At 39.0% G+C, this 12,348-nt stretch overlaps 1 protein-coding gene across 1 annotated transcript; it reads left to right on the top strand.

Moving 5' to 3' along the window:
- The first annotated feature begins 7,211 nt into the window (after positions 1-7,211).
- hoxa11a (homeobox A11a) lies at positions 7,212-9,326 on the top strand. The gene is made up of 2 exons (XM_018750334.1): positions 7,212-7,987; positions 8,868-9,326. The coding sequence occupies exons 1-2, from the start codon at positions 7,375-7,377 to the stop codon at positions 9,098-9,100; spliced, it is 846 nt and encodes a 281-aa protein (XP_018605850.1). The 5' UTR covers positions 7,212-7,374; the 3' UTR covers positions 9,101-9,326.
- Positions 9,327-12,348: the final 3,022 nt, after the last annotated feature.

The following is a 12,348-nucleotide window of genomic DNA, read 5'->3' as shown; positions in this document are numbered from 1 at the left end:
CACATCTTATGTTGAAACCTGATTGATGTTTGTATTTTATCATTACTGCTATGAGGGTCGCATGGGAAGAGTGTGGAATTGATCTGCAACAACACTGGAGAGAGACACAATCATGACAATGGTTTTATTGTCTGCATCATTTTTATGACGTTCACTGAGGATGTCGGCTTTCGAAGGGAGCGGTGCAATATGTATTAATGTCACTGCATGACATATGTAAGTTAGACAAACTAGATATGGAATAGATGTGAGTTTGTTTGCAATAGTAAATAACTATCAGAAAACAATTACTGCAGTCATTTTAATGAAAAAATCAAACTGTAGGTGACGTCATGCTCAATCTTCATGATGGAACTGAAGTCATGGTTTTCGAGTATTTTTTTATATTATTATTTTGTTCATCGTATTTGATTCATAACACTGAGCAATCTCATTTCTATCTGCTCACAGTTCAGAACGCAGAGCAAACAACCAGTTTCAGAGGAAAGCTATCACAATTATTCGATTGTGAAACAACGTTTTAAGATTATAGAATCAAATGTTGTTCATAAAATCATTAAGAACTTTTATAATCAGAAGTAGACTTTTGCAATTCCCTAAAAACATGTCATTTGGCACCACAGTTGAACACTGGACATCACGATTACTGAGCTACATAATTAAATTCATCGCAGGTTTTATAGATTGAGGTTGACTGGCCGCAGTAGGAAATCTCATCCTGTGCCGTCATCTGGTGATTCTTCTTGTGTCACCTTGTAAGCATCACTCGCCTTCTGTCAGCTAATCCCAGTAAGTCGCACTGGTCAATGGATTCAAGTAATTACTATAATATAGAATATACTATGGAGCACTGAAAGAAGCAGTGCATACTGGGTAAGCTGAATCGCACAAAGAACATTATATTTATGTTGTTTGAACTAATGGATCAATTTGCAGAAAATCTTTGTGTACTACTACTAAATAATAATAATAATGATAATAATGAGAAGAAGAAGAAAAGCAATTACACAGAAATTCACAAATAACTGTAAAACTCCATTATTTAAATAATTGATTCCGATAGTATTTTGTAAGAGTTGGGCAAAGCATAGTTTATATAGTTATAGAAACACAAAAATACTGAAAGAGTAGGCAGTTTAACATCTCACTCAGCAGCGAATTTCATGTCATGTTAGCGAAGCAGACTCCTTATTATCGTTATATAAGGTTCACATCTATTGTCCTCAAGAAAAAAAAGAAAATGTCCTGATTTTCTTCATTTTTACATGATGACTGAAGTCGTAAGTCCTTCGGCGCCTGTTTGCAGTGTAGCGAAGGAAGGAGCAGTGAGTGGGAATGATGGTACTGTAGTAAAATCCGGATGGAGGTCACGCGTCTGCACTCCGTCACAGTGATGCGATGTGGAGGGAACTACTGCCACCTAAAGGCCAAAAGAGTAATAGCAATTTACACACGCAGCCGGTGAAATTGGCAGTACAGTCATAAGTTCATTACACATCAACTGGGAAGGTCAAGATTTTAATAGACAAATTGCTGAAAACTTAAATTTTCTAGTTTTGATCAATGGTAAGAACAGGATGAAATTTCCAGTCATATGAAACGTTTGTTATTATTGTTTTGTACTCGGATGTTATTTTTGGGCATTGAAATGTTTGTGACAACTTCACACGATCAAATGCGATCCATGTGATTTGCTAAAGGAAGGAAAAGCCCACTGGTTTACCACAACACCCCGCTAAATTATACAAATACATGGCTTCGGTCATCTGACGTTGACCTTCGCAGTCGTCAACTTCCTTCCCGTCCACCACGACAGAGCTCTTCTCCGGGAGACCTTCACACGTGGATTGGTTAGGAAGGAGCACATGCTTAACACATTCCAATTAAAACCAAAAATTAAGAATTATGAATAATAGCAGTAATACCCACCTTGGCAAACATGCAGAAGCACAATATTTTTAAGTTTTAAGTGTAACCTTTATGACTACTGTAATCATTAAACTACCAGTAGTAGTATCAGACCGAATGTTGTTGCTAACAAAATTATTATTATTATTATTATTATTATTATTATTATTATAGCCTTCATCCGATCGTTCCATTTAAATCTGACTTCACCTCAGAAAAAGATGAACATCACTTTTTAATTACATGTCGTTTGAATCATTTTGCAGAATTTCGGCTATTCATTTTACAGCGATCTCTGTGCTATATTCTATGAAAAGCTGGCTATAATAATTTGGCGAGATATAAAATAAATGAAAAAGGTATAACAATTATTTCATGTCCTGTTAGGAGTCATGTTTGCTAGAACCAGGTACAAGAACCTCTTCGAGAGCTTGTTGATTTTTGAACGTTGTCCGTAGTTGTGAAGGGTTATTGTTAAATAAATGTGGCTCTTCTTTTTTTTACTTCTATTATTTTTCGCGTGGTTACTGAAATCACGATGTCTGGGCTGAGCTTCATTTTCTGGTAAAAATTCTGAATTATAACAATTAAAAATAACAAGAGCAAAAAGATGATGACAATTATGACGATGATGGAACTAAACAACAACAACAACAACAATAATAATAATAATAATAATAATAATAATAATAATAATAATAATGTGTTTTTCGTTGTGTAATTTATACACAATTTATCTCTGCCACATCGCAGAAGAACAAGTAAAGGATACCATACCTTTCAGTTTTATATTTGTAGGCGTAATTTTATTAATTGCGTGCATATTTAATGAAGTACACGAGTATGGTTATTTAAATTGTTAAGGTTACGGAAGATTTCGGATGCTTTGCATGAGCATTCATACTGTACATTCACACAGTAGATATCATACGCCTCATGTCTGCAGCAAACAAAGGGCTTTCGGGGACATCTGACTGAAACAAAGTACGCTTTGTGGGCACAAACGACATAAATAGAAACAAGATTATGGAAACACGTGAATAATGTAATGCATTTTATTGCATTTAAAGCCATATCTCCTACTCGGCCGTTCCGACATCGTGGCTTAAGTTCCCGAAAAACACCGTTTGGGTCCTCTGCACGCAATCCTCCCTGCTGTTTTGGGTCGAAGTCTTCGGGTCTTCACTTTCTTCGGGTTCTTCTAGTGCAGAGGTCCCGGGTCATCGTCTCCTGCCCCCGTGGAGTCCAATTTCCTAAATGGTCAGTCCCTTTCCTTGCAGCAAAATGGTACGATGCAATTTCATACCTGATATCTTCAAAGCAACAAGTCGGACTACAAGTCCAAAGGTTGGGTTCACCAAAGGCGCGCTGAAGACTAAATCGTGACACCCCCACCCCCCACCAACTCCCTCTTGACCAGCTTGATAACGGCCCACTATACAGCCGAGAAAGAATATAATTCAAGTTCAAACACAAAGCAGTGCCTTATAATATCTTGCAAAAAAAATCATTCTCAGGTTAATTGAAACAAGGCTGGATTAAGAACAAAGTCTCCGATTTAGGATGAGTCCGACAAGGGTGCGTGATCGTGCGGGACCAGTAGGAGAAGGGAGCGACATTAACAATCTTTTAAAATGAACAATACATTTAAAGGAAATCATTTAATAAGTTCGGGTGTAGTAAAATGAATAAACGATTAATGAATAATATAAATTACCCAGAGTTGTGATGTTTGGCAGCGCCAAAGTTGTTCTGAGCCTTCTTTTGGCTTTTTTAAATTCGTAAAGATCAAATTGCAATCTGCATGCCACATTAATTTTACAAACCCTTTCCTTTGAAAGGTGTCCATTTGAACTACGTCTCGGTATTTCCCGCCTGTATCTACACTTATTATAGGCATAAATTAAGAAAATAAAATTTAATAAGTAACATCGTCTTTTTTTAATGAGCATAGTTATTGATACTGGTATAAATAATCCTGAAGTCGGAAAAACGTATTGGGATAATGTAATAATACATGAAAGACAATATTTCCTAGAAAAATTGGGTAAAACATCAGATACCTGGAAAATAAAACATTTAGTAACTGAACACGAATGAGAAAAAATCGATTTATACCGCAGCTACAGTACAGACACACTGGACAGACAATAGCAATACGCAAGTGTAAGAAACTAAACTAAAACAGGCGACACAATTTCTATATTTTGCTGAATCTATGAAAAAATCCGTGAAGTTATGTCTGAGTTCCCTTTAAAAAATAACGTGTAACGACTCAGCCTTCAGACTAAATATAAATGTTCATGTAAAGGCTTTTTCTCCGGATTTTCTGCAGAACATTATTCTTTCTGAAGAATGTTCTTTTGAAATTTAACATACATAGCAAAGCAACGCAGCAAAAAAAAAAAAAAAAATCATACCTTTGGAGATAAAGTTTCTAACATTAAACAAACCTAAGTATATGTTTTAATTGTTCACGTGGAATATTTTAAAACTGTTATTGCCAAGATATTCCTTATGATCCCATTAAAACGAGAACAAAATATATTGAATGCGATACGGAGCAGGCAGGAAAGTTGAAGTTCATTTTAAGGCCACATTCAGAGCTCAGAAATAGCTGGAGACGTTCAGCTATCAAACCTTCCAGTTACACTGTGCCCTGGTGCAAACCTGGTGCAGCACGTATTTTGGGAGCAAAGTGAAAAAGTGGTGAAAGAAACTTTACCCTGCAGTCTACTCGGAGTATCACAGGAGGCGTCTGTGGCCTTTCCTGTCCCTCCATGTCAGTCAGGGACCCTCGCCCTCCCCCGAACTTGAAGTCTGTCACAAAGCACTGAACATGTGTACAGCTAGAAGCCCCTCTTTTTAGGTAAACCCAAAGTGCGAAACCAATTAAACGTGTAAAACTGCTGCAACCAGTGCAAATGTTTATATCCTTAAAAGTATTCCTCTGTCTATTCATTTTGGTGGGCTCTCTGAAATTTGCCTGATCCACAAATAAACTGTGATTTTAATTTTGTGAAATCATGTGTACACCCTCACTAGCCTGTGCCGCTGCCCTTACCTTACCTTGCATGCCAGGTTTTGCCGCAAATTTCTCCCACTGGTCGGTGACTTTGGCGTTAAGAGAACCTTGACTCCCGAATTCAGCAGAGATCACGGACTCCTTGTAGGTGGCGTCTGGTGACGATGATCGGTCAGTTTTGTCATGTCTGCGCTGACAAAAAAGCCGCGCCTGACTACTAAAAGTGCTATAAAACCGCAGGTCAGTCTCTAGCTGCTCTTGGCTTTCGTGGGCATCCTGCATTCAATTATGGCTTAAAAGGCCTCTGCACAAGTGGTAGAATTTGTCTGAATTGACTTAGAGGCGGAGCGTGTCGCCGCGACGGCACAGACTTGGCTCTTTGTCGCAGTTATTATTATGCGGAGCATCATAATGAGACTATAACTCGCCAAATAATTCGGAGGTGTTCCTGAGAAGTTTAAAGTTATATTTAGCATCATTGTGCTGTAGCTCAGGCAGTTGCACCGGGTCAGCCTCCCGATGTGAAGGCCTCAAAGAGCTCACTGTTCCCCCGCAGTCGCAGAAGTCCGTGTGTGGGAGCCCGCGCTCCTAATCCTTCTTTAAGTCTTTCCTTTACTGGTGATCCGGTAACGCAGACTTTCAGATTTTTTTATAATGACTTGGTTCCGGTCAACCACAAAAAAGGCACATGCAAGCAAGGTGGTTCTGAGCAGATGATAAAAAAACATCACTGATCGATCGCAACATTTCCACCACTTTTATTCAACAAGCATTGATTTGAGCATCGGAAAAAATTTGTGGGTACCATTTCAGACGAAAACTGTTTAAAACTGCTTAAAAATGACTGATAAATACAGTTAAAATTGCTCTGTAAATGTTTTATTTCGACAGACTTAGGTCTGCAATATTTAACTTGCATAATAAAAATATTACAGCATTTTTTTTTTCTTAGGCTTGTTCTCATTGCCAGTCTATCCGTGTTTTACCAACACTGAAGAGGCGAGGTTTTCTCTCGCTTTATGTGTTATGCCTCACATATTTTAAGGGGACGATATATTTTAAATTAAGCTGTACTTTTTATGCGTAAGATATATAACGGTAAGTTTTTAAAGCCTGTACTTTGCATACGTGCATAATGCAAATACACCTAAATAGCGTTACGTTTGCATTCACGGTCAGGTTTTAACAGAGACGACTTCATTCATTTTATAAAGAGAGTGCAGAAGGTTATTACGGGTTTCTTCCAGTCTAACCTGACATAACCACAACATCTTACTACACTACAAGGGAAATCTTTCCTTCCTATTCTCGTATTCTTATGCGTTTTGTTCTTATGCGCCATTAGTGTATATGCACGTACGCTACATTGAACGAATATTCTAGAATTTTTTCAGTTTTAATAATGTTTAGTCAGCAGTTTATTTACTGTTGAGGTCAAATTCATTTTTTTAAAAAATAATGCACGTAGGCTTGTTCATTTTTCACATATAATACCGCGAATATAATCACAAATTATATTGTAACTACAAAAACGTGCGTTGAGTAGATTTTTATTTCCACTCACATCAACTGTTTAGTCGCGCTTAAAAACCTATAAGGAAGGAATTTTAAATGGTAAACTCAATAGTTATCCATTGACGAGTACAAAAACCACCGAGGATAAACATGAACGTGAACCTCGACCGTTCAAGCGAATCATGGTGTTTCGAACAAATTCATCTCTATCCGTATTGTATGTGGCGCAAATGTTAAAATTTCTTAAACAAGTTCAAGCAACAAGGTTTCGGAAATGGATTCATTAACGCGCAGCATGTATACTATATGGGCAATCACATTTAAACATCTACCAAGAGACACACATGCTTTCTTTAAATACACACACACACACACACACACACACACAGAGTTGAACTGCCCCGTTCCCTCGGTGTGCCAAGATCCCGGAACAGCGTCACGTGAGTCCGTTCTTATTATTTACAAATCCAGCGGTTGCTGCGCTAAAAATCCGTGTAGCCGTGGCATATAAAAGTGAAGAGAATCGTATAATTCACTGCGGATTTGCAGTGAATGCGCTCTCGTGCATCCAACCGGATTACACAAGACCTTCCGCTGAGATCAAAGACTGAAATGCGCATTGAAAATTGCAATCGTTCATATGCTGAAGTCGTGTAAGATTTGAAGGCGAACAGCAGGCGCCACATGCAAACACTGTCGCCACATGCAAACACACGAAGCCACCCACCACCAGCACGGAGAAATCTGTCAGATCGGGCTTCTGGTCACGTGACCCACGCCTCTTTGGAATGGATGGAGATGGATCTCCACGTCAGCTTACGTCTCAGAATTTCTGCTCTGTGGATCAGCTTCAAAGTGGTAGGAGCAGCAGCCTTGTAGAACCATGCTAAGGAGTGCTATAGAGACGAACCCCACATAGAGCAATTATGGATTTTGACGAGCGGGTCCCAGTTGGGTCGAATATGTATTTGCCCAGTTGCACGTACTATGTTTCGGGAGCGGACTTTTCAAGCCTGCCTCCTTTCTTACCCCAGACCCCGTCTTCTCGCCCCGTGTCTTACTCGTACTCCTCGAACCTGCCGCAGGTTCAGCCCGTGAGAGAGGTAACTTTCAGGGACTATGCCGCGATTGACGCGTCCAGTAAATGGCACCACAGGGGGAACCTCACCCACTGTTACCCCGCAGAGGAGATTGTGCACAGGGATTGTTTGCCCGCCCCGACCACCATGGGGGAAATGTTCGGGAAAAACAGCTCCGCCGTCTACCATTCAAGCAGCTCCGGTTCCGCGTCCAACTTCTACGGAAACGTGGGCAGAAACGGAGTGCTGCCGCAGGCGTTCGACCAGTTTTTCGAGACCGCGTACGGCAGCACGGAGAATCCAGCCCACGACTGCCCAGGCGGGGAGAAAAGCTCCAGCAAAGCGCACGCCGCACCGGCCAGCGAGCTGTGTCGGGACACCGAGGGGCAAGAAGGACGGGAGGAGAGCAGCAGCCCCGAGTCCTCTTCCGGCAACAATGAGGAGAAATCTCAGAGCGGCAGTACGTATTAAGAGAGCGCTCGCGACGCTTATGTGAAAAAGTTTGCAATCTAGCGCGCTGCTGTTAAAATTTTTATATGCTGTTTTATAAGCGCACAAGGTTTATGGAGGGCCTGTAGATTTCCCCAACAAAACTTTGTTATAAACTACAAGATCACGTGCTTGGAATTGAAATTGGCCGTGAAAGACGCAGGGCCAGAGGTCTTTTTCGTCTTTCTGGAACGTAAATGCGTGCTCTGTATTAACGATGGCAACAGTGCATTTCTGCATATTTAATAATGATACGTGAATGAGGTTTCCTTTGAAACATCGCTCTTTTTTTGTAGTACTATATAGGGTATATTTGGTGTGGAGACAAAGACATTATTTGTATAACCTCTACCCAGATACCTGTATTAACCCAGGGTCCTTTTAAATAAGGTTGAAGATGAAGAAGATTTAACTCATGTACTTGTATTTTTTTAATAATTTTAATATAAATACATACTGTATGTTACGTAATTTATAAAGGAGCACCATACCAGTAACACCGTTTTTTTTTAAATAAGGAAACCAGAGTTTTTTTCCATCTTCGTTTTGTTTTAGAAAATCTTTATACATGTACATAGTACATATGGCTAAAACATATTTAATGATGGGTGATTTAACTGAGTGGGTGAGTCTGATTACAGCTGTACTTTACTACATTTCTTTAATGTTTCATTAAGCATAGAGCATAATGTATTTTCCGTTAATGTAAACATAACAGTAAAAAGATTTTCTAGCAGAATATAAAAGTTAAAATTAGCAAATTAAAAAAGTTTTTTTTTTTTTTTTTTTTTTTAAAAAAAATCACAGATCTTTGGTGGCCAGATTCATGACTGATAATTTCTGCTTTACAGGTGGACAGAGAACTCGCAAAAAGAGGTGTCCTTACACAAAATACCAGATCAGGGAATTGGAGAGAGAGTTTTTTTTCAGCGTGTACATCAACAAAGAGAAGCGTCTTCAGCTCTCGAGGATGCTCAACCTAACCGACCGCCAAGTGAAAATATGGTTTCAGAACAGAAGGATGAAAGAAAAGAAACTGAACAGGGATCGTCTACAGTACTACACCACGAATCCTTTGCTATAGGATTGTGTTGCTCTAGACTTATTTTCACCTCTTATTGTTGCAACAGCAACGCCGAAGCTGGACTTTCTTCTGCATTCTGCTAAAAAGTGTATAATAAGGAAAACAACCTGACTTCAGTTGTATATTATGTATGAGAAAACACGGGACCCTGAACTTCATTTCTGTTCCATGTTCTGTACACTGTTGTATTTTTGTCGGACCTCACGACGCCACGCACCATTTTCAGTTCTTGCTGATTACACTCCAAGGGTCAGAGGTTTGTGTACATAACTATTTTATAATAAACAATGCTGTAAATGCATCTTTGTAAGGTTCACTTTTGAAAGAATGCAAATTGAAAACGTCTACTGTGAGAAGAATGTCACGATGAATAGTTGTGTAATCTTTTCACTAAGTTCTGTCACAAATGGCTGAATGGATATAAAAACGTGTATTTTAGGTTTATTTATACATTCACCATCAAGCTTTACCTTGTTTCATTCTGTATCATTTTGAATTGTAATCTCAAGAAAATGTGTTCTGTGAAGAGGATCCTGGCATGCTGCATCATTTCTCCAAACTCAGTAGGTTTAATGAAAAATTGATAAGCAGTTACACAATGCGTTATATTTCCATACTGTAATATAGGGGGTAAATGTTTAGAGCATAAATTTAATTCCACGCAATAATGTTTTTCAGCATGAACACACTTTCGGAAATTTGTCTTGACACATTATAATTACACCAAAAATAATTGCATACGCACAGCTTTGTCAAAATTCTGATCATTTTCGCGGAAAGTTGCAATTTTTGCCGCGCATATTAAAACAAAAAGTATTCTTTCATTTAATTGCTCTGACCATACTTCATAATGACAGGTTAACGTGACATTTGAATCTCTCATGTGGATCCTTGCGTGCAAAAGACATCCTAATATATTGCGTATGTTAACGTTATTGTACAGCAGTCGCGCTACTGTATTTTGAAAAAAAAATCGAGATTAAAGCAAAACAAAAACATTTGGCTTCTTAACATCCAGGAGTTGATGTGCTTTGAAGATTTTTTGCTTTCTTTCCGTTCTTCACATTTTATAATACCAAACACACAGGAAAATAAAAATGTATCGTGAAAATTTTAAGATCGATATGCAGAGTCAAGATATATCAAGTATCAAGAAGGGTTTGGAGATTCTGAATAAAACACTCGGTGTAGTTTTACGCTTAAAACGTTTACAAAGAGAAAACCTCTCGGAAACCCTAATTCATATCTTTTTTTTTTTCTTGCGGAGTTAATGTCGATGACCTTGGAGAAGTCACGTCGGCAGCAATATGAGATAAAGATTACTTAGTACCGCAAAATTCTGCGTGTGCCTAGTTGTGTTTCCTGATTGTGATATTGAAGTGCCATTGTCAAATATGTTCTTAGACCTTTTCAGTTAAAATACATACACGTTCAGACACGTTCTACGAGCATTTTCCAGATCGGTCCATGTAGCTTTACCTTCAATTAATGATGCGTGCTTACGTTCACTGGCTTTGAACTTCTTCATTTCTTTCATCAGCAAGTATAACCTTGGGCCAACGGATAAGAAAGGTGCCTTGCTCAGATTTCCACCTCCGCTAACAAAACAATCCGAGTTTGGACAGCATTTCTATTTTATTTCCTAACAATCAAAATATTTGCTTTTATTCATAGTATTGTAGGAACACCAGCAACGCCGTACTAGGTCACTCATATGACAGTCAATGAGATAATAAATAACGGCGACCTGAAGTTTATGATTGCCCCTCTCCAGCACAGTCCGACCAGACTCATCCTTTGAGGGTCTCTGGAATCTAGACCTAATTACGACACATCCTCCTTGTTCCTCCTTGTTGCTGTGGTAACACGGTTATAAAATCTGTCTGAGTCTGGAGCATTTGTAGAATTGGAGTGCAGTGCAATAAACCGTCTGAGACCAAGGTTATTAACTGTTACCATGGGCCGAAAACAAGGACTGACCTCCTAGAAAGCCAGTGTTCACCAGCAGCTCTGGCTTTATTCTTGAACGCGCTTTCAGGGTCTGCAGTGGCAGAACATTTCTATAGGCTTCAGCTCCTCGTCCGGATGCCTTTCCGCTGGGCGGCGCACTTTAGATCAATGTCATTGCCGTGGATCTTAAAAGAGCAGCAGGAGCCCCATCCAAATCCTCCAAGACTCCTGCTTATACCATTAAATGAACGCGTGCGCAGGTAAATGTTTTCTGAAATATTCATTTCTAAATGTCTTCTAAACATTGTGGACGTCAGCAGACATTACATTACACTTCACAGCTTTCTCGCAGTTCTCAAGTCAATAAAGAACATGTCCGATTGTTTTGTGCATTCACTCCCTGTGCGCTGCGTATTTTTACGCCGAGCTCATTTTCAGATGCTGTTGCACACTAGTGCGTTTTGCTGCTTGTTAAGTAGTCAAAAAACTGCTAGGCGACTTTTCACAAATATTGTCGACGCTATAGAAAAAGACGAGGTATTCAAAAATTTCCTGTCTATATGTAAAACTGCTGAAAATCAAGCACAAAGCAGAAACAAGGCGGGGCAGACATAAGCAATAAGATTGTACATTTTATGTAATATAATCCTATGTGTTTATCTCATAAGTAATTTACGCCTGAAAGAGATCAACCTGTAAACTTAAGGAAACGATCGGAATTGCTTTGTGGTTTCAGATGGCCTGCATAAGAAAAAAAATGAAACTATTCAAAAGACAGTAATAAAAAAATTAACTTAAGAAAGTGACAAATACATCGTGTTTTTAAGGAGTTGGCCAAGGTCAGTGCAAAGGAACTGTAGTACTGGCATGCAGTAAGTGTGCGGCGCTGTAATGTTTCCAGAATGGAGGAAAACTGTAAAATGTGAGGAAAACTGCGTTTATTAACCATACGCGTGGCCTCCTTGTCTCTTGCGAAAAATAAAAGCCTCCGCTGCACGTAATAAAACGCAACATTATTGAACATTACAACTGTTCTGACGGAGAGCGCGGTGGTGCACTGCTGAAGAAGGCCCATCCAACCTCAAACATCCTCTAATGAAACTAAATTTATTTAGTCTGCACTTCCGAAATGCAGATTTCTTAGGGAATAAATTAAAAAGAGTATAAGTTTTTGGACGCAGTGCTTTATAAGAAATACTAAAATTAAGAAGGAAAATGCATTTCTGTGCTGGATTTAGGGTCACTTAGTATTTGATGTCCGTTTCATACAGTTGCATTAATTCAGTCTCCTGCAGTTT

The sequence above is a fragment of the Scleropages formosus genome, chromosome 23 (assembly GCF_900964775.1).
Source record: "Scleropages formosus chromosome 23, fSclFor1.1, whole genome shotgun sequence".
Classification (NCBI taxonomy): domain Eukaryota; kingdom Metazoa; phylum Chordata; class Actinopteri; order Osteoglossiformes; family Osteoglossidae; genus Scleropages; species Scleropages formosus.
The sequence above is the reverse complement of the archived record's forward strand: the minus strand, read 5'-3'. Positions and strand labels throughout refer to the sequence as shown.

Bases quoted from the DNA above. Each gene is read 5' to 3' on its own strand.
- hoxa11a (XM_018750334.1), top strand. From the start codon at position 7,375: ATGGATTTTGACGAGCGGGTCCCAGTTGGGTCGAATATGTATTTGCCC. The intron at 7,988-8,867 runs GTACGTATTAAG...TCTGCTTTACAG, and splicing joins GGAGAAATCTCAGAGCGGCA to GTGGACAGAGAACTCGCAAA.